The 20,655-nt window shown below is 50.0% G+C and overlaps 2 protein-coding genes across 6 annotated transcripts in view; both read left to right on the top strand.

Moving 5' to 3' along the window:
* The window catches only part of MSI1 (musashi RNA binding protein 1), a 28,783-nt gene extending 16,905 nt beyond the window's left edge, over nucleotides 1–11,878 (top strand). Inside the window, exons 7-15 of one of the 4 annotated variants that reach the window (XM_005524425.3) lie at nucleotides 631–679; nucleotides 2,676–2,758; nucleotides 3,398–3,515; nucleotides 5,125–5,205; nucleotides 6,457–6,513; nucleotides 9,325–9,393; nucleotides 9,519–9,673; nucleotides 10,148–10,213; nucleotides 11,132–11,878. In XM_005524425.3, coding sequence (XP_005524482.2) covers nucleotides 631–679; nucleotides 2,676–2,758; nucleotides 3,398–3,515; nucleotides 5,125–5,205; nucleotides 6,457–6,513; nucleotides 9,325–9,393; nucleotides 9,519–9,673; nucleotides 10,148–10,189 — 654 coding nt within the window. In that variant the 3' untranslated portion in view covers nucleotides 10,190–10,213; nucleotides 11,132–11,878. Of the gene's footprint in view, nucleotides 1–630; nucleotides 680–2,675; nucleotides 2,759–3,397; nucleotides 3,516–5,124; nucleotides 5,206–6,456; nucleotides 6,514–9,324; nucleotides 9,394–9,500; nucleotides 9,674–10,147; nucleotides 10,214–11,131 lie in introns of all 4 variants that reach the window. The other 3 variants (XM_088064939.1, XM_005524426.3, XM_088064941.1) reach the window with 3 other exon arrangements.
* A 42-nt stretch (nucleotides 11,879–11,920) lies between these two features.
* On the top strand, nucleotides 11,921–17,551 carry PLA2G1B (phospholipase A2 group IB). 2 transcript variants are annotated; one of them, XM_088064944.1, is made up of 4 exons: nucleotides 11,921–12,058; nucleotides 15,739–15,898; nucleotides 16,622–16,749; nucleotides 17,378–17,551. In XM_088064944.1, exons 2-4 carry the CDS (start codon nucleotides 15,774–15,776, stop codon nucleotides 17,494–17,496), a joined length of 372 nt encoding a protein of 123 aa, XP_087921070.1. In that variant the 5' UTR covers nucleotides 11,921–12,058; nucleotides 15,739–15,773; the 3' UTR covers nucleotides 17,497–17,551. The 2 variants fall into 2 exon arrangements, with proteins under 2 accessions (XP_087921070.1, XP_005524480.1); XM_005524423.2 differs by lacking the exon at nucleotides 11,921–12,058 and adding an exon at nucleotides 15,632–15,665.
* Nucleotides 17,552–20,655: the final 3,104 nt, after the last annotated feature.

Genomic DNA, 20,655 nt, shown 5'->3' with positions numbered 1-20,655 from the left:
GAGCAGCCCCAGGCCGGCTGGGGGATGGGATCCGGCCGCCCCTCCCCCCGGGAAGGCAGCCCTGCTCAGGCCTTGCAGTAAATTTGCTCTAATTACAGCCTCCAGCAGTGGGAAACCTCACTTAGAGGAAAGGCTCCTCTGGGGTGGGGGTGGGGGCGCTTCCCAGCTTTCCCAGGCAGGCTCTGTTGTCTGAGGCCTCCGCTTCCCCTGCCGCTGGGAGGCCCCTTATTCCTCTCCCCTCTCCAGCTTTGCTTCTCTGCCCCCCTTTGATTCTCCTCTCCTTTGAGGCCGGGATTTGGGAACAATGCCCTCCCTGCTCCTTGGCCCCCGGCTGGAGCCGCAGGCAAACAATCGGGGTCGCTTGCTACCAGGGGCTGGGCCGAGAGGGCTCAGCTCAGCAGCACCTGCCCCGGGCTGGTGGGGGAACCAGGACCATGCTGACTGTGGCTTGGGGAAGTGCCTGGTGTGGTAACTTATGTATAGTGCATATGTGTGCATACCCTTCTTGCGTGACAGGATGTTTCATCTTGATCCCCTCAGGTTTGGGGAGGCCAGGGAAGCTCTGAACAATTGTGCTGGAGGATGCTCGTTGCAGCAGTAATAATCTGACTGCAGCCATTCTCTTTGCAGGTGGATGATGCGATGCTGATGTTTGACAAGACAACCAACCGACACCGAGGTGAGAGCTGTCTTCTGGCCCTGGGAGAGGTTACTGCAGAGGGTTTGCCTCCTGCCTTGCCTAGGGATGGGTTGGTATCCCAGCAGCAGGGGACGCGGGTCGCAGCTGCTCTTTATCTTGCCTCCAGTCGCCCCATTCTTTTGGATCTGCATCCTTTACCAGTGGCCCTCTCAGCACAGAGAGCTTTTGTCCAGTGCGTTTCCTGTGCTGTAAACTCGTCGAGTTGCAGATATGTGAGAGGAGACGGCCCCCTCCTCTGCTCACCTCCGTGGCTCCAGCCCGCAGTGTGTGTCTTACCTTGTCCCGAGTAATCTGAGCTCTGGGAAAGCTGACACGAGAGCCTGAAGAGTGCCTGCTTCTCGCCCCTTCCTCGGCCTGGAGCCCACTTGTGCTCCCAGGTCACCTTTTCTTACCCGAGTCCTGCTGGTGGAGTCTGGTTACAGGATGGGAGCAAGGCTGTACTATTTGTGCTATAGGGACCTAGCCCATCCATGGGCGTCCCTGCCTTCCTGGTGAGTCCTCAGACTGACTACCTGGTGGTGTGGAGGGGCTTGACTCTTGCGTTCAACTTGGAGATTTAATGGCAGCAACTTGACCTGCAAACTTAGCTTCAGCCTCTTCCCAGTCAGGGTCAGTAACAGCCCAGTGCTGGCTGCTCTCCTGTGTGTTGTTTGAAGCACTTCCAAGCACTCCTGCCCCCAGAGCAGCAAGGGAACTCTCCCTTCTGCTCTTGCTACACTCTGTGCCCTTCAAATTTTTACTTTTTTCTAAAGCCATTAAATTTACTCTGATTGCCAGGCCTCGGCAGTCCTAGGATGCTGTTCCAGCTTCATTTTGAAAGGGAAGAAGCATTAACCCCTGTTCCTCCATGGGTGCCTTCCAGTCACTGGTCCAATTAGAGCTGTTGGGCATTTTGGGAGGCAGCAGGGAGAGCTGCCAGCCACTGTGTCAACAGCAAGTGGCTCAGCCCAGGGCATAGGAGGCCTTATAGGGGTTTAATGGGGCTCAACATTGCTTTTGACATCAGGGTTTTTCTGCTGAATTACTGAGCTCCTGTGCTTGAGAGTGTTGAGGTGAGTGATGTGAATCTACCTGGGCACAGACAGATGGAGGAGTTTATAGTGAGATGTTTCTGGCAGTGTGGAGAAGAGGTGGGGTTCTAGGCAGTGGATTCCCATCTGCTTTTGAATGTTATTTTACAGTGCCATGGAATTGGCCAGCTCTGGAAAGCAGAAAGTTCTGCTTAATCCCAGCTTGCTTGCACAGCAAGCTTTAAGACATCCTCCCACCTGCCTCAGTTCTCCGGAAACGGTTGCAGTCAGCTTAGAGGAGTTCAGTCTACCCACCCGAGCTGGGCTTTGCCAAAACTGTCAGCAAAGGGGTTGGTGTGAGAAAGGAGGTGTGAGTGTGGGCCAGGGGCCAGGAACACGCTGTCCTGTCTTACCCAGATACAAACCTTACTTTGGTGAAACTTTGCAAATGACTGTGCCTGTATCTGCCTCGCTGTGTGCAGCTGCACTGCTGATCTGTGCCTGCTCACACGAGGCTTTATGGCCAGTGCCTGCGAGGGAGGGAGCTGCAGGGTGTTCCTGCTGGTGGGATGCGTTTAGCGAGGGTGGTGATGTCCTGGCAAACAGCTGTTGGTTTCCCCACCGATTCTTTGTGTGAGCATCTGCCCAGATCCTCCCCAGTGTTACCAGCCATGTGGTTTGCCTTGCAAATAGCAAAGTTTAAAAAAAACAACAAACCTGGGTTTGAGACCAGTTGGGTTCAGAGTGGGTGGGAAGTACAGGATGAGTAGGAGAGGAGAATCTATAAGAGGACAGTCCTCTTCTTGTGCATAAAAGTAGAATTTGCTGGAGAGAGAAGATGAGTGACAGCTATTTTCGAAAGGGCTGATTGTACTGTGCTTTTCTCCTGCCAATAAAAGGCTGTGAGTAGAGGGTTCAAACTGTGAGAGGTCTGACCTGATCAGGGAGTTTTGCTTTTTCTTCAGGATTTGGGTTTGTCACATTTGAAAGTGAAGACATTGTGGAAAAAGTGTGTGAAATCCACTTCCATGAGATCAACAACAAAATGGTAAGTGTCTGGGGCAGAACATGAGGGAGCAGGGACAGAGTTGTGGGAGAGAGCAGGGCAGTGGCACAGGGGCAGGATGCAAGGCTCTTGGGTCCATGCATCTTCTTTGCAGTGGGGAATCAGATTCAGTTTTTTTTTCCCAAAAATCACAGCAGTCAATCTGGGGAAGAAACTCACTGTATGGAGGTGAACAAGCATAATACTGAGTTCTGAAGGAGAGCTAACTAAGCAAGGCATTGTGCTGTGCTTGGAGGTTTTGAAGTTACACAAAACCTTGTAGTGGCCTGGGAGGGGGCAGGTTTTACCTTTATTCAGAAATGAGGAAAATTAGGCTTTGGGGCTCTGGTGCAGGGTCAGGTAGAGCATCAAGGGCAACACCAGGAGGAGAAAAGCAATGTTTGTGCTCCCCGTTGCCTGTGGTGGCTGCAGAGCAAGAGGGAAGGCAGGCACCACGGGGGCTGGGGACAGCGGTGCTGGGGAAGGGCAGCGGAGCGGGCTGACGGAGGTGGCTGGAGCTGGGACGTGCTGTCACGCAGGCAGCCCTGCCTGGCCTGCCTGTGCTCTGTGGCCGTGTCCTGTGACGACAGCTTGTGATCCAGCCTGTGACAGGCGAGCCTGATCCTTACTTTCTTGTGGCAGGTGGAGTGTAAAAAAGCTCAGCCGAAGGAGGTGATGTCCCCAACGGGCTCTGCACGAGGGCGATCCCGAGTAATGCCTTACGGGATGGATGCCTTCATGCTGGGGATCGGCATGCTGGGTAAGCCCCCGGCAGCTCTGCCGCTCTCCCCCCGCTCCCGGCCGTGCCAGGCAGCAGCTTAGAGGTTTATTCCGGGAGCGGCGAGGCGGCCAAGGGCAGCGCTCCCCGTGCGGGGCCGCCAAGGGCAGCGCTCCCTGTGCGGGGCCGCCGGGACCTGTTCGCGATCCCAACTTGCCCTCTGGTGGCACCTGGAAAAACTGCAAATGTGCCACCGCTGCCCTGCGACAGCCGGGCCGGCTGGGCACAGCCACTGCGGGGCGGTTCTGCCCCTCGGCAGCTCCTCCACGGTCCCGCAGTGCCGTGGCACATGCACAGCAATTCCTTCATGTGGAATAGGATAACTGCAGAGCTGAGTGTGGAGTAATCTGTACCCAGGCATCTTCCCCCCTCCACTTCTACAGGCTTTCTGATTAATTAGTTCATTAAAGAGCCCCTAAGCTTCCACTTGAAACAGTGGTTTGTGTAAATGTCCCCACTGCCACTTAAAGACTGTTAAAATGCCCTTGAAGTTCTAGTTGAGTATTGTCTCACTCTGTTCCCTCCCTCTCAGGTACAGCAAATATCTGGTATTGCAGGGAAAGCTATATATTTTTCACGGGACTGTCTTGTAAGGAGAAGTTGGTGACAAGCAGGCTGTGTTTCACGTCTACCGATGCTCCCAAGGCAAAAGCATTCAGATAAAAATTGAAACAAAAACCAAAAAAAAGTCATTTGTAGCCCTATCTTCCAAGTCCACAAAACCTCATGCCTAGATCTGAGAAGTCAGCATGATCATTCCAGTGTGGGTGCTGGTCCTGGCTTCTCTCTCTTCTCACTTTCATTGGAGCCAGGACTGAGCTGACTGAAGAGCACTGTTTGCTCAGGATCATTGCTGGTGTTGCTGGGCAAGGTGTACTCAGCCTGGCTCTCAGTGCTAAGCCTGCTGAGTAGCAGTCAGTCACTGAACAAAACCCCCAAAAGGGCATTTTTCCACCAATGTTTTCACTTGACTTATTGAAGGAAAATAAATCTCCAGCCTGTGGTTTTGGGTTTTGCCTTTTCTAAGCCATCTGAATTTTAAAGCAGCAAGACTCAAACTGAGTCACTGGGAAATCCACAGACTCTTGTCTTAGGAGATCTCAAATCAAATATTCATCTGTGAGTCAATGCCCTGCATTCTCACTGGATTGTTCCTGTAGGTGGTCAGCTTCCTGGGGAACAGCGGGAATTGTGCTCCTACCTGTGCCAGGAAGAAATGTTCTTTGTACCTGCATTCACCAGCCCTTCTAGTGCAAAAGTGACTTTGAGCTATTCAGCCTTTCAAACGCCCCTTCCTCCCTGATCTCCTGTTTGTAAATCCAGCTGATGCATCAGAAAGCCTTAGCTTGCAGAGCTGTGAGTCTGAGAAGGAAATCTCCATGTCTTTACGTGTTTGGAGCAAGGAAAAATTAAATGGGCTTGCTAAAACTCCTCTGCAGGCTCACACACGTTGTGCACTCTGCCCGGCGCTGTCCTGGGGCTTCTGCTGCTACCCCTCTTTCTGCTGTCTAATGCCAAAGGGTGCTTATGCTGCTCAGGAGCAGCCAGACCTTGCCAGCTCACAGTAATGGAGTCCTTTTCTCTTCCCCAGGTTATCCAGGCTTCCAAGCTGCTACCTACGCGAGTCGAAGTTACACTGGTATTGCACCTGGTTACACTTACCAGTTCCCTGGTGAGTGGAGCTCTCCCTGCTCTGTTTTTATGTCTGCCTTCAGGTGATGGGAGCCCCTGGCATGATTTATAACCCAGGCTCTGCCCCTTTTACCCTTTCCCCTGTTTGGTCTTTCTTTAAATTTGAGATGGATGTGGAAGGGGGATTGGAGAAGCCCTGGAATAGGTGGGAACAGCTTGTCCTTCATTAGGATTATCCTCACACTGCAGTGGCAGGAAAAGCCCAAGGCTACTCCGACATCCTTTCTGCTGGCCTCCTCCGCAGGGCTGCTGCTGTGACACAGAAGGGCCCCATAGCTCTGCCTGTCTCACTGCCTTTGTGTGTGTCTGTCTCTCTTTACCAGAGTTGCCACCACTCTGAAAGTAGCACAGAATGTTAAATCCCCTGTGCCAGGGAACTCCTGGGCATGCAAAAGGCAGGTGCCTGCAGCACTGCAGTTGTGTTCTGAACAGTGCCTGGACCACTCACAGCCTTCACAAAGCATCTGCTGGGCCAGGGGGCTGCAGATCTCCTGAAAACTGGGTAGTTTCAAGCTTCCAACACTGCCATGTGCTCAGAGCATGGATTCAGCAATCAATGACTGCAACCTGCTGTGCCGCAGCTGCTCAGAGCTGTGGGGCCTCCCCTCCTGCTCTCTGCCAGGCCAGGGACTCTTAAGGGACACACTGTGCTATTGCTGTTTTCTAGAGTTGTGGCAACTCTGAGCATCCCTTCCTTACTCCATCCCTCAGTGTGATGATTGATATGTGAAGTTTTGATATTAAGAGCTGGGAATGGAAAGTTTCCTCTTTGTCTGAGGTGAGCCCAGGCTGACTGGCTGAAAGTTGCTGTTGCCTCCTGGCTGCCTGGAAGCTCTCCATGAATCTAGCTGTAGTGGCTTCAGGTCCCTCATTGTAAACCTGTGCCAGGCAGAGTCTGACACTTACTGAGCACCCACTGGCCTTGCTGCTGAGAGGTCAGATTGGCCGGGTCGAAGAGTGGTGCTCCAGGGCAGACCTGAGGCTACTCAGTGACGCTTGAACTCGCCCTGCCCTGGCCACATTTATTCCAAGGATAAATGGATCCTTTCAGCCTTCAGGGCAGGAGTCCACCACCTTTCAGCACCAGTTATAAATCAGTTTACAGAAGACACTGGCCTGGTCGCAGTCTGGTTGCAGACTGCTCCCCCAGCAGACCCCGGCTGCTGTATCTCTGGGGGTCTCCCTCGGGGCATTTGATGAGTTCCTAAGCTGTCTTGCATTTCATTTTTAGAGTTCCGTGTAGAGCGGACCCCTCTCCCGAGTGCCCCCGTCCTCCCTGAGCTCACAGGTCAGTCCCACTCATTTCCTAAACTCACAAGCTGGAAGGGGAGAAGGGGGCTTTGGGCTGTTTCAGTGGTGTTGCTGCTCCACAGCCTGGTGAAGTTAGACTGGGAATGTGCCTTATTTCCTCTTTCATCTGAATAAGCTCCATCCAAAGCTGGGGATGGAAAGATGGAGAGGCAATCAGAGCCATCATTGCCTCTGAAGAGGGCCATGCAGGTCCTTTCTTGCTGCTTGCCTCATTTTTTAGCTCCTTGCCCCAGGCAGTATATAAACCAAATATGGAAACTGCAGAGAGCAGGGTGACTTCCACAGGTGAACAAATGGCTTTAACCTGAGATGTTGCAAAGATGAAATTTGGAGTGCTGGGAGGAGGGAGAGGGTGTGAATGCACTCCTGGTTATTCTAATCCCATTTTCCTGGGTAGGAGGGGCTGCAGGGAATGCTTTCCCCACTCTGGGTGGTACAGCTCCCCAGCTACTCCCACACAGGCTTCCCAGGTACTAGTGAGTGTGGCGGGACCTTGCAGGACTTTGGTCCTGCAGTGCTTGTAGGGAGCTGTGGAACAAAATGGGAGCAGAGGAACGTTCTCAGTGTCCTCAAAGTGCAAATGCCCTCTGCATCCTCAGCCCCTGAGATGTGTGCAGTGTGTTCTCCCTACATGATATTCCTTCTGTCTACTCTCCCTTCCATGGCCATGTTTTCCCCAGCTCTGTCCCGTCCATGGTTTTTGTCATAGAAAAGCAGCTTTGTGTAGCACCCTGCTCCCCGTGTGCCATTTCATTTCCATGATGTTCCTCCTTCCCAGTGCTTCCTTGCCCCCACCTGTTTCAGGGTTTGAATCTCTCTGCAAAGGGGTATGGAAAACCTTCCTGAGAAGCTCTTCTGGAATTAGCAGTACAAACAGGCTTGAAAGGGAGTTTCTGTGGCACAAAACTATGTTAATCCTCAGGGACTCTGTTCGTGAGGATGCTGAGGATAGCAGCCACCAACAAACAAATTTCCCTGAGGGAGGTAGGGGAAAACTAAATCCTGTTTCCCTCATAACAAAACCCTTCCCTGACACCATGTATGCAGCTGCATAAGCACCTTTGAGCCTTCTTGTTGGCAAGCAAAGCAGATGTCGGCCCAGTTGTTTATTTACATGTGTGTTTTTCTGCAAAACCCATCACATTTGTAGAGGAATGTTGGTGACTTGGTAGAAGTGTTTTTCCCTTCACATCCACCCCCAGCTGTCTTGTACCTTTTCCTAGCAGAGGTGACTCACCCAGGGCATGGCTGTCACTGGTGGCCAGGGTACCCCAGGGCTCTGCACAGCAAGAAGTTATTAATGCTGCTGTCCTGGCTGGGTGCCACGTTAGCTTACAGTCCTGAGTGTCTCACTGAAGTACCAGCTGGGGATCGTGGCATTCTTCCCTCCCCGATACGCTTACCTCCTGTTAAGCAGGCCCTGTGCAGCCGCTTGGCTGGGCCGTGGTTCCCATGGATAGGCTGGAACTGGCCCCTGTGGAGGGCAGGGCCCAGCGAGCTCGAGGGCCCTTGTGCCTTGGAGTGGCTGCAGCACTCATGGGCTGCGCTTCACGGCTTGGTGAGGGGAGCCAAGAGGAGGGGATGGCACAGGCAGGGATGCACGCACGGGTGCTTTGTCACCACAACACAAACCCGGTGTCTCAGCAGATAAGACTGCAAAGGCAAGAAAGATTTTTCTTGGAAAAAGAACTGGAGCTTTTGAGATTACCTCGCCTCCTTTTCCAGTAAAACCACATTCACTCATGTGTTAGGGACTTGCAGCAGGGATGGGGCAGGAGGGTGGCTGCCAGCAGCCTTTCTTTCCCAGAACAGCATCTTTGGGGGTGATGTGAAGCAGCAACATGCCTGCATTGGCCCAGGGCCTGTAATGAGCAGCTAACCTAGATAGAAGCCTCGTATGACGTTTGCTTGAAACAGGCTGGTGCCTGCTACTAAATATTCCCTCCTAAGCTAGTCTGGGTTTCAGCCTTAACGCGATTGATTTGTTCTGACCTCTTTTTATGGTGCTCTAAACAGAATCACAGTGAATTTCACATTCAAGCATGAAATGCTGACCCAGTCATTTTAAGGGCAAAGAGAAACATACTGGCTGGATGCCTTCTGCCCCGAGGGCTGAATGCCTGTGGCAGTAGAGTTGGGAATAGAACTGCTACATATAAATTAAAACTTACTGTTTTAATTAAGCCATTTTTAGTTCCTGCTCCCTAGGTATATGTTTCCTTTTCTACAATGAACAATGAGGTTTTTAGCAATTCAGGAGCAAAACTCAGTGTGGGGAGAATGGTATGTCTTGAGCAAAGAAACAGGGAGAAAGAGGCTATTAAACTGTTATTCAAGAATATTACCAAGAGACAGAGGAGGGGCTAAGCCTCAGGATGTTAAGCTTCAGCTGCTGTCCCTGAGCTGTTGCGATTCTCCACATTTACTGCCAAAATCTGGATCTGTTGCTTCAGATTAACTGCGTCTTGCAAGCTTAGTAGTGACAGGATACATCTGAAATTGCCCACTTCTCATTCAGCTCTTCCACACCATGTTTTTGGCTGCTCTGGGGTGTGGGCTTGACAGAGCATGGCTCGTGCATTCCCTTGGACATTGGCTGTGCAAAAGAACACTGATAAATTCAGGGCTATGCAATTCCCTGCTGTCATCCTTTAATGTCCTCTGTGATGCACTATAAGCCAATATGTATGTGTGAGCCTAGTATTTTGCAGTAGGGAATGAAGGCTCCCTTCAAGGAGCTTCCCATGTAGCCACAGTGCTCCTGAGATGCCTGTTCCTTCTTTTCCAGCAATCCCCCTCACTGCGTATGGACCAATGGCGGCAGCAGCAGCTGCAGCGGCCGTGGTGCGAGGGACAGGTAACTCCCCTTTCCTCCCCAGCGCGGGCTCCTGTCACGGAAGTTTGACAAGGGGCTGCGGGAGGGGGGTGGGACAGGGTTGCATTTTTGGGATCTTGACTACGTAGTTCTGCTGCCTGCTGTAGGTTCCACCCCCAGTCGCACCGGTGGGTTTCTGGGCACCACTAGTCCCGGGCCGATGGCAGAGCTTTATGGAGCCGCCAACCAGGACTCAGGGGTCAGCAGTTACATCAGCGCTGCCAGTCCAGCCCCGAGCACCGGCTTTGGACACAGCCTAGGGGTGAGTGCTCCCTGTGCCCTCTGTGGAGGGAGGGAGATGGGGAGTGGGCTGTTCTCCACGTGGTGAGGGAGGTGAGCAGCAGTGGGCAGGTCCCTCAGCCCACAGTCTGTTCTCTGGTTATGAAATGCCACCCACTGCAGCATTGGCTGTGCCACTGCTGAGCCCCAGACCAAGATGGACGGTGCAGAGTGCAGTAGCTGACTTGGAGCCCACACCCTTGGTTTCTGCTGGCTCTCCCTAGTCACCACTCAAAGTCCTGATCTCCAGTCCTTTCCCTGATCCTAGCTCAGGCTTTCCAAGAGCCCATCTTGGCCCTGACACAGCATCCTGTAATGTGATGTGCTCTTTAGAGCTGGCACTTCCGACTGAGATCAGTTACTCTGTCATCTGTGCCATGACTGAATTTGTTTTGTTAGTAATTCTTCTTCACCGTTCTTTTGTTTGAAGAATGAGGTTTTAACTCTTTCTTCACAGGGTCCCTTGATTGCAACAGCTTTTACCAATGGGTATCACTGAAGCTGGGGACCAAGAAGGCAGGAGGTAAGAGAGCTTTGAACAGAAAAAGGTAATGGGAGAGACGAGTGAGGTTCTGAGCTGGTCCCTGTGCTCAGACTCTCAGCTGAAGCTGTGGATGTTGCTGTGAGGCTCCATGGCCTGGCCCAGTCTCTGGGAGGAGTCCTGTGGCCAGCCTGGGCTCTCTCCTGCACCAGAGGCTTTGGCAGGTTGGGTTCCTACTGAACACTCCCCAGGCTGGGAACAGAGAGTGTCTTAGTGTCTGGCACAAAGAGGAAGAAAACAAAGCACTCACAAAAAGAGAAAACATCTGTGGGGTTGACCGGAGTCACAACCCAGTGGTGATCTGGACAGACAAGCTTGGCTATTCCGTGTAACTGGTGAAGCCTCCACCATGCAGCTGGTTGTTCTCACTGCTACTGAGACCAGTCCTGGGAAGTGAGGTTTTTCATCTCCTTCCTGGGAGAAGGGCAGAAGGAAAATCTTACCACTTCTGGTTTTGGTCCTTGGATGGGCTGAGAGGGAACTGGTGGGTAGTCTTCGTTTGCTTTGCAAATGTGATTGAAGTTAGCTGGCTTAAATTAAAATAAAAGAAGTCAATAACCAGGTTTTTAAAAAGGAGAGAAAAAACTAGAGGGAACAGAGTCCACAGACAGGAGCCCACAGCAGGCTGGCAGGGCTGTACTGTGGGTGCTGGGGAAATGGCTGGACTCCAGGCCACGTGGTGTGTGGGGCCTTGTTTCCCAGGCCTGCATGTTGCCATTGAAGATGGAAACATCTCTGCTGTGGCCTGTCCCTATGCCAGCAGTGTGCAGAGCAAGACTGTGTTGGGGCAAAGTTTGAGTATTGAGTGTTTCTGTCAGATCACACTGGAAGAAAACCCCAGGAGGAAAAGCTGTGGTTGTTCTAGATCCTGTCCCTTCCCTCCCCTGCTGTGTCCCACAGATTCCCCAGTGACCTAACCGAGGACAGCGAGTGGCTGGAGGATCTGGTGAGCCTCGGGGGATGAGCCAAGGTTACCTTTCTCTTGAATCAAACTGCACACTGCCGGCTGGCTGCCAGGCTCCTGCTGCCCTGCCCGATCTCTCCCTTTGACCAGACCACACTGGACTGAACCCGAGGAGATCATCTCGCTTTCCTACTAACCACCGACGGTTTACGCTTCCCCCTCCCTGCCCCCAGCCCACTGATTCTTCTTTTATTTATTTTATTAGCTGTTAGTTTTATTTTTTTATTTTATTTTTTTATCTTTTTTGGGGGCTGCCCCTTCTTTTTGTTGTTTGCTCTTTCCCGAGCTAGTAGACATATTTTATGAATTGGCTTTGTGATTGTGTTAGGTAGTTTTCATTGAGGAGTATTTTTATTTGGCTTTGAAACTGTTTTGAATATTTTCAACTCTGTTGTTGTCGTCAGTGTTTTTAAAGCACGGTATGTAACAAGAATGCAGTTCTGAAGGGAAGAAAGAGACAGAGAGAGAGCAAAGGCTGAGAGGAACTGCTGTATTTCTATTTTTTTTAAAGAAACTGTTTTTAATTGTTTCTGTTTTGTAAATGTGAGGCTTTGAAAAGTGTGAAACTCCAAGGATCCGAAAACGTTGGACATCGCTATGGAACAAAACAAATGTATATTTTGCTAAGTGAAAAACACTATCCTTACAGCTGAAAGATTTTTTTTTTTTCCTAGGTTTAGTTTTACGTGGGGTTTTCTTTTTCCTCCTGTATAATATGTAAATATCGTGAGCTGAACCTGGCTGCTGCCTGCAGTCTGGCTTCAAGGAGCAGCTCCAGGTCCTGGACTTGGTGCCGCAGCGTGAGCAATACTCTCCAGCAGAATCCTGACAGGACTTCGTTCTTTTTTTGTACACCTTTTACTGTAAGATTTTAAGACCTCTGATGAGATGAGATGAAAGGGGGGTGGGGGGGTGGGTGGGGTGAAATGTACCAGCCATCGGCTGTTTTGCTGAGCGGGTTAAAGCTGCTTCCAATTGCTTGATGTACAGACTCCATCCCTGGGCTCCGTAGCGCCGGCTCTGGGCTGGCTTAGGGAAAGGGCTTTGCCGCCGTTGCTTGTCTTGGTTACTTTGAAAGGAATTCACTCTCCAAACTTTATCGCTTGTGTCAAGATTTCTTGGGAAAGGGGATCCTCCTCCGGAGGCAAGGGTATCGGAAGGGGTGTCAGCCAGGGGGAGATTTGGGTAGTCATTCTCTGAAGGGCAGGGCTCTGGGATGGGGATTCATTAACAGGGGAGAAAAGCATTAGGGTGGTGATTTGGGGGCGGGTTAAGGGCTTCTCAGGGATTATATGAATTATAGAATTGCAGCTTCCCATTTGCTTTACTCTGTGTTCTGAAGACTGTGGGAATTTGTCCATTGTCCTGTGTGGGGTGATCTGGTCCCTTCTCCAGAACCTGCTGGGGCTCCCCCTGGTTTGGTCCAAGCCCCTGCTAACCAGCACTCTGCCAGGGGAGGCCTCCAGCAGGAGTACACGGGGCAGGTTTGGGTCTGGATTTCAGTGAACCAAAGACCTTGTTAAGGGGGGTGATTAAGCCTTTTATTAAGATGCAGCCAAACTCTTTTCCCAGGGAAATAACAGCTTCATCTTAAGTTTTAAAAATCATTCCCTCTCTTCCCCCAAACTGAGCCCCTGTAAAGGAGATGGGTATTTAGAAAAGGACTGGGAGGGCCACAGTGCCCACAGGGCCCTTTTTCTCTTCTATTTCTCCCCCATCTGCTGGAACTTGTCCTGACCTGGGCGATGCGTTTGGAGAGTTCTGTTTAGGTAAGAAGGTACTTAACAGATCAGTACTGAAAACACAAAGCAATAATTTTTGTTACTGAGACAAGAGTCTGTATGTCTGTTTTTTTAAATATTTCCTAATTAAAGAAGAGCTGCATTTTATTGGGTTTATTTTTATTCTATATACTTCAAATTTGGGTCTGCAGACAGCGCTTTCCTCCCTCTTGGTGTATGCGCTGAGCTGCTTCCGTGCCCCCTCCAGACATCCCGGGCCAGCTGTGCTGCTGCTGGGCTGTGAGTCACTCTCTGGCCACTGCCTGGAGGCTGGGGCTCTGGTTTCAGGGTGGGCATTTTTTTAAAAAGAAATAAAGCTGTGTTTTTAAGCCAGTAAGTTATTACACTCCAGTGTTTGTTCTCTCCACACCTGTAACCCTTTTTCCAGATTTCAGTTTTAAATTCCTAATAAATTATTTGAAAACTGTCCTTCTCTGTCTTTATTTTGGGGGTGCAAGGTTTTCCAGTGGGGGAGATTTCAGGACCTGGCAGGAGTTGCATCCTGCCTTAAGGATAAAAGCCCCAGACAGGTCTCTGACTCGCTCGCTGTTCTGCTCCCACACTTTGGCAGTGGCCCAGTTTATAATGTGAGGCAGATCTGGTTTTAGTAGAGATTGTGTCACTTCTCTACATTACAGAGGTTTTGTGTAAGTATTTGTAGGTTCAGAAAAGGAGATAATGTGGTGCTTACAGGTTTGGCTCATACTCTGAATTCAATTGACTGTGGTGAACCAAGGAAGCTAGATGTAAAGAAGTAAACTGTGGAGACGGAAATAAAGTCCTTAACAGACAAAAGAGAGAAAGGAGAATTTTAACAGTGTGGAATAGTAGGGAACTCTGCAATGGGGCTTATAAAAAAGTCTTAAAAATAATTTAAGGCTTAAACATTGGTGGAAAAATCTTTACCCTGCTGGGATTTTTCTCATGAGGCACCCTTGTAATACTCATGTGCTTGCTTTCCCATACTTGGTGATCCTTTTGTTGACCTAAAAATGTAGGAAATTGTTGATTTATGATTTTTAAATGGGCAGTTGACTGGAAATTTTCTAGGAAACATCAATAATACATCAAGTACTGGGAAAAGAGGAAAAAGGAATCAGAATCCTAAGTTTCATAGATAAGATTTTTAAATTTTTTTTTTAAATGGTAAAAGCAGAGAGGACAGGGAACTCTTAAGTGGATATTGGAGGGAAAGTCAGCAGATTGATCTGTGGGCAAAGGACAAAGTATTTTTTTCTGAACTAGCTGTGATACAGACTGTCCTTTACATCAGCCTTTAATGTTTGTTCAATACTCAGAACACAGAGAATCTTAAATCTGCTACTCAGCATCTGCTTGGCTGTAGGTTACCTGTGAGTGGGCAGCCCCAGAATGGGAGTGCTAGAAGAGAACAGAAAAGTCAGAATGGATCTGGTTGTTCAGCACCATGTCTAGCCTTTACCTAGATGTCCTCTATGGATATGCCAACATCCAGTGGGTGCTGTGGGTACCCTGGTATAGTTTGAGACCCTGTGAGGAGGAAAGTGTCCTCATCACCCCTTTTGGAACCTTCTGGTGGGTGGTGAGACCAAAGTTTCCTGTGAGAGCACTCTGCTATTGCAGAATGGTGGCCTTTGCATCCTCCTCTGCTCTTAAAAGCTGAGGGTTTGTTTGGTGCTTTGGAAGTCAATGCAGACTTGACAACCATGTCTAGGGAACCCTATCTTGAATGTGTAAAAATACCAAACCTGTAGCCCTGAAAATGTCAGAGCTTCAGGGATCTGAGTGCAGTGTTTTTACTTACCCCTGACTAATTCCAGGAAGATTTTTCTTACCTATTTTTTCAACTTCTTTCAAGGTTCCCAACTCTCCTCATCCCTTGACATAGAGAACCAGAGGTTCTTATCTGGGTTCTGCATTGGTGTTGGAGAAAGAGAAACTGCTCTAAGTTACTGAGGTCTGCTGTGTATGTTGAAACTTCTAAGCCCAGTTCATTTCCAGTGTAGATTGCTTAAAGGCACATAAAACCAGACACAACTCCTTGTTTAAGCCACATTCAAAGGTTTTCCAGGTCACTTGGCTCCTGTTTCTTGCCTAGTAGTACCTCCTTCTCCTCTGTGGTTTTAAAGTAAAGAATGGCTTGATTTTTTTTTCAGTTGAGCTCATGCCAAATAGTCATTTGATGTGAGTGGACAACCTGTACCTTATTCTCTGAATTATTCCAGGAGCGCCCATGGAGGATATAGGAGATACAGGAGATACGCCATGGAGATACAGGATTAATGATAAGTGGGATGCCATAAAAAGAGGATGCAAGTATTAGTGGCAGATGGTTATTAGTGTGCCAGAAGCTTCCAATTTAACCACCACACTGCTATTATGTTTTAGTAGAGAGCCCTATCCATATCTTTCAGGCTGACTTCTAATAGTAGCATTACAAGAATTTAATAGCAAAAATCTAGAGAGCAAATATTTGCCTTTCTGGCTTTTATGGATTTAACTCAATTGGCCTTCAACTGGTCACGCCACGACCTGCCGCCCACGGCCCCCGGTGGAAGAAGTCTGCATATAGTAACGTAAATACTGGCTGTTTTATCTCATACCCATGTCAAGGTGAGCCTATTATATAAAGACTCATTTCCCTTAGCACCAGTCTCTTTGTGAGGTGCTGCAAGAATGAAGTTCCTGGCCCTGCTTTTCCTGCTGTCGGGTGTGTAGGTATCCTCATCCTTGCATTGGTAACCCTGAACCTGACTCTGACCACCCTGTGTATCTCTCCCCAGTGGGCGCAGCCAGCACCGAGGTCTCTCCCAGAGCCATGTGGCTGTTCCGCAATATGATCAAGTGCACCCTGCCCAAGAGCCACCCACTGCTGGACTTCGCTGACTACGGCTGCTACTGCGGCTTGGGGGGCAGCGGCACTCCAGTGGATGAGCTCGACAGGTTTGTAAGACTCTGCTTTCACAAACTTCTTTCCTTGCTTGTGCTTTCCTGTTTCAGCTTCATCTCAGCTGCCCCTGCCTATGAACGTTTATGAAACTCCCTGGCTGCTGTGAATGAAGCTTTCTTTCACAGATGGATTCAGGGGAAAAAGGATGTGTGCTATCATACCTTGATGCCTTATTACTAAGATAAAACATAATTACAGCAGCTCTTCTATGGCAGCGCAGTGTGCTCATTCCAGCATTTTTTTTTTGCAGCAGTGCTGGGCCAGCAGCCTGGACGTAGCTCTGCACATTCTGCCAGGTGCTTGACCATCAACATGTACAGGGCTGGGCTGAAAAATGCTAGGAAATGGAATGGGCAATTTAGAAACACACAAATCTGGAAGCCAAGTCTTGGATTGTGTTGGCTGAGAGCTTGTCAGCTACCAGGCACTGAGGGGGAGTGTAGGGTAAACACTGGCTTTTGCTTTCCCTGTGCCCAATAGGCAACTGTGAAGATGCTCCCATAAGTACCTATGTACCCAGATACCTCTTGGACCATGAGCTGGCACAACTATATCCCTTTGAGGTCCTTTGTGTCTGCCCTCTTATTGCTGGGTATCTTTTTTTTTTTTATTGTCAAGAGCCTTGTCAAAGCAAGCAAATCTAGTGTAATTGTGTCTTACAGGTCAGTTGAGCCTGTGATTCTGGTATTTTCTAACCATTTTCTCCTTGTTTCCAGGTGCTGCCAAGTACATGATAAGTGCTACTCACAGGCAATGGAAATGGAATCCTGCAAATTCCTCCTGGACAACCCCTACACTAAGCTGTACCGCTTTAGCTGCTCTGATGGGGAGATCACATGCAGCAGTACGTCCATTTCCACTTCACTCCAGATGCTCTCCAGCCTCTCTTAGGAAGGAGCAGGGCTGTGTTACAGGCACACCTCTGCAACAGGGGGGCACAGTCCAAGTTCTTGCCAGGGGGCCTGGTTGGTAGAAAGAGGGTACCTCACACAGGCACTGGAATGAGTATTCACAATATATTCTTTATATAGCCCATAATTTAAAGTTTATGAAGATGTATGGTATGGCAGGATATAGAGAAGCCTGTCTAGCCTTCAGGGGATTGAGTACTTTTCTGGGAGGCCCTCTAACGGCAGTATCCATTAAATTAAGCAGGTTAACTTGGCATTGTTACAGTTTCTGCTGGACACCCCTGATGAATAGTGAAGCCTTTACAGGGCTCTGGAACGGAGGTAGAGAGCAGAGAGGCTGGCAAATAGGGCTGCAGGGATGGGACGAAGAGGCAAGGAGAGAGATGGCTTGGCTGGAGCACACAGCTTTGGGGGCAGTGGACTAGTGGGCAGAAGCCTGTGCACTGCCAGAACGATGCAACAGTGAAATGGGTACACTGTGACAGCAGAAATGCCAGCCGGAGACACTGCAGCGCCTGGCGAAGAAGCTGCGGGCTCTGACCGTTCCTCTCTCTCCTCCAGGCAAGAACAAGGAGTGCGCCATGTTCATCTGCAACTGCGACCGCGCCGCTGCCAAGTGCTTCGCCAAGGCGCCCTACAACCCCGAGCACAAGAAGCTGGACACGGACAAATACTGCTAATAATTGATCTCATGTGCCTCAGGGCCGCCACAGGACCAAATAAACAAATAATCTAAATCGGCACTCCTGGCCGCTGTCAGCGTCGCGCTGAGGGGAAGGGGGAGAAGGGTGGGGCGTGAGGGAGGCCCCGCCCCCTCCGCGCACGGCCCTGTGTGGCGCGTGCGGCGCCCCCGCTTTCGCTGATTGGCCCTTGGAGGCGGCGGGGGTGGGGCGCACCTGCTCGCGGCCTCGCGTGCCCCGCCCCGCCCCTCAGGTACCCGCGGGCTGGGGCTCCTGAGGGCGGGGCTGCGGCTTCTCGCTCTCACCCTCCCGAGGCTCCTCAGGGCGACCGTGCCTGCCCACCCTCATACTATCGAGGTTCCTCAGAGCGACCCTGTCTCCCTTGGTCTCCCCGAGGTTCCTCAGCTCTCCTTAGAGCTCTATTCCCGCCCGCCTTCATCCTCCCGAGACGCCTCAGGGCATCGCTTTCGCCCACCCTCACGGCTGCCCCCACTCTCCTCGGACTCCTGAGGGAGCCCTTCACGCCTTCCCTCAGCTGCCTTCGCCGCGGGCTGCCCACGCCTTAGCTACTGCACAGCTGTCCCTCTTCCCCGGGGCATCGCTGCGTGAGGGTCTTGACCTGTTTGGTGCTCCTTTCTCCTGAGGGTCTCCTGTGTGTTTACCCTGGGGAGCCCTTCCCCTGCCCGGTGCTGTTCCCAGTCAGGAGCTGCAGGGAAGGAGACACTTTCCAGGCAGGACGTGCAGGGAAGGAGGTAATGTTGGCCTGGAAGGCAGGGAGCTCCTCTGAGGGACAGTATCTGCCCCACTTTCCCAGCCCTGCCAAGGTCCTGTGCCAAAGCTGTCCCCCACTCATGGGACCGTTTTGGCTTGCAGAGGTTTTTGGAGGTGTGGGTATACTCACACCGCCCCCTGCTTGCTGGCAGAGCATGTGAAGGGCCCGGGTTCATCATCAGAATGAACTGTACTCAAACATGGAGCAGATCCCCAAGGATCTGAGAGTGCTCTGGGAAACGAGAAACAAATGCAGAAGGAAGAAGCTGGCTTGGTATGTTATTGGAAGGTACTTGCAATGCCTTCCTACTGGAAGTAAATGTATCTCTGAGGGCATTAGAATGATAATGAGAAAGGATAGTGAATTGTATTTAGTTGTTTTTTTTTTTTTCCTTGAAAAGGGGGATTGTGTCACAGCCAGACATTCCATTTTATGGCAGATTGAGTCCTAGTTTTGTACCAGTATTCAGTGCTTATTTTTCCTCAGTGTTTGTGTATGTGAATTTTAAGGAAACATTGCTTGGAGTTCTCCACAGAAATCTTGAGGATCCTGGATGTGATGGTGTCATATGACCAAAATGAATCATTCTTAGGGCTGGAAGAGCAAGATGAGGTGTCTTGTACTCACTAGCTTAGATTCTCTGAAATTACTGTTTGTAGAACAGTAAAGCTCCTAAGTAAATGTTACTAAAATCCCCTTGTGTTAAACCTCATTGTAGAGAAAAAAAAAGTAAAATATCATCACTATCTGGAAGGAACACTGCACTTTCAAGCTGTATTATCACAAGTAGGGAAGATTGCTGGGGTGCATTGGAAACATTTCAGAAATTGTTAGCATGAAATTTACCTGTAACAGGAACTCTAGATTTGAGATGAGTAGTATATCTACTCCTGGCATCCAGCATTTGGAGCTAGCATTCCATAGGTAAACTCCATAGATAGATGAAAGCTCAAATTGATTCCATATCTTACTCTGTACAGATTTTATAAGCCTGCACTTATGTTTGGTCCCTTGATCACACTTCTCATTTCCATGCCACTTTGATGGTGTGAAAGACCTACCATTAAATCCAAACATCCCCCATCCACAGGAAGCCTTCCCACATAATGCAGAGTGTCAGGCTCTAATGAAGGCACAGGTGCGGAGGCTGAAGGGGTTGTGCAAAGCTGCTCATTAGGGCTTTGAGAAACGTTGTGGGAAGAGTAAGAGCAGGGCTACTGACTGCTTGAACTGCCAGCATAGGGGAGTACAAGGAGTGTGTGAAGATCTTCTGCCATGCTGGCCTGTACTTCTGTTCCAAACCAGAAAGGGATTGCCTGGAATGCAAGGTATCCCTGTGCTCAGCAAGGGGGAGCTCTGAGATCCTACACAGCACCACAGCTGGTGCATAGGATGCTGGAGGGAGAGCAGCTCCTCGGGCTCACTGCAGAAGTGAAGTCTCAGTCTCTTATCTTTTCTCTATTCTTGTTTTCTGTGCCAAGATTTTTCATTCTCTGCAGGGAGAGCTGAATTACTCTTAACTACATGGGCATTGCATAGATGAAAAAGAGTGCTCCAGCTGAGGTGAGACATGCAGAGAGCAAACAATTCTGCTGATGGTAATGATCCTGTGTCAGTTTCTCTTAGGGCCTGGAGACCAATTCGAGGCACACTGTGGCTTGTCCTCTTCAGGCTCAGCTTCTTTTTTTCACTGCCATTGTCTAGTTAGTGGTGCAGAAGGGAAGAAGTGCAGAAAGTGGTACTGGGGTATCATTCCTTAGTGGGAAGGGACGTGACAGGGAGCTGCAGACAGACTTGCAGGAACAGTCTGGAACAGTGGTTTTAAAGCCCATCTGGCTTCACTCTGCTGTTTCCCTGCAAAGGCTGGGAAAGTGCAACATTCAAGGCAGTCACAGGGCACTCTCTAGATGGTAGATTTAGTCACCTTCTGAACCTCCCAAGTTCTCCATGCTCAGGGTTTTGGGTCATTTTCCAGAAGTAATGAACAAGCAGGAGTGTCAGTAGGAGCAATCTGACTGTAAGATGTGGGAGGCTGTACTTACACCACAGGCACCAAACCCTCTGGGCCATCTGCATTCTGTGCTGCCCTCACTGGAGCTCAGTATGTGAAATACCTTCCTCAGGCTGCTGGACTCAATTACAGTTTGCTCTGAGAATTTGCCCAAAAACAAAGACAAGATTTGCCAAATAGGAAGTAACTTTTATTTCCTTTGGCTAACTCCAACCCCACTTTCAGAAGAACAGAAGAAAAATCCATTATGAGGTACTATCAGCTCCTCTATCCAAGCTTCAGGAGGAACAGCTGTAAGAAAAAGAGAAGAGCAAAAGCTGTCGATTCAGCTGATTTCATGTCGTGGCTTTTGGTGTAGGGATTTTAGGCTCTCTCA

Source organism: Pseudopodoces humilis, chromosome 20 (assembly GCF_049639895.1).
Source record: "Pseudopodoces humilis isolate 2021_Gansu_Grassland_sample_001 chromosome 20, ASM4963989v1, whole genome shotgun sequence".
Classification (NCBI taxonomy): domain Eukaryota; kingdom Metazoa; phylum Chordata; class Aves; order Passeriformes; family Paridae; genus Pseudopodoces; species Pseudopodoces humilis.
The sequence above is the reverse complement of the archived record's forward strand: the minus strand, read 5'-3'. Positions and strand labels throughout refer to the sequence as shown.

Bases quoted from the DNA above. Each gene is read 5' to 3' on its own strand.
- PLA2G1B (XM_005524423.2), top strand. From the start codon at position 15,632: ATGAAGTTCCTGGCCCTGCTTTTCCTGCTGTCGG. The intron at 15,899-16,621 runs GTTTGTAAGACT...CCTTGTTTCCAG, and splicing joins CCAGTGGATGAGCTCGACAG to GTGCTGCCAAGTACATGATA. The intron at 16,750-17,377 runs GTACGTCCATTT...TCTCTCCTCCAG, and splicing joins TGGGGAGATCACATGCAGCA to GCAAGAACAAGGAGTGCGCC.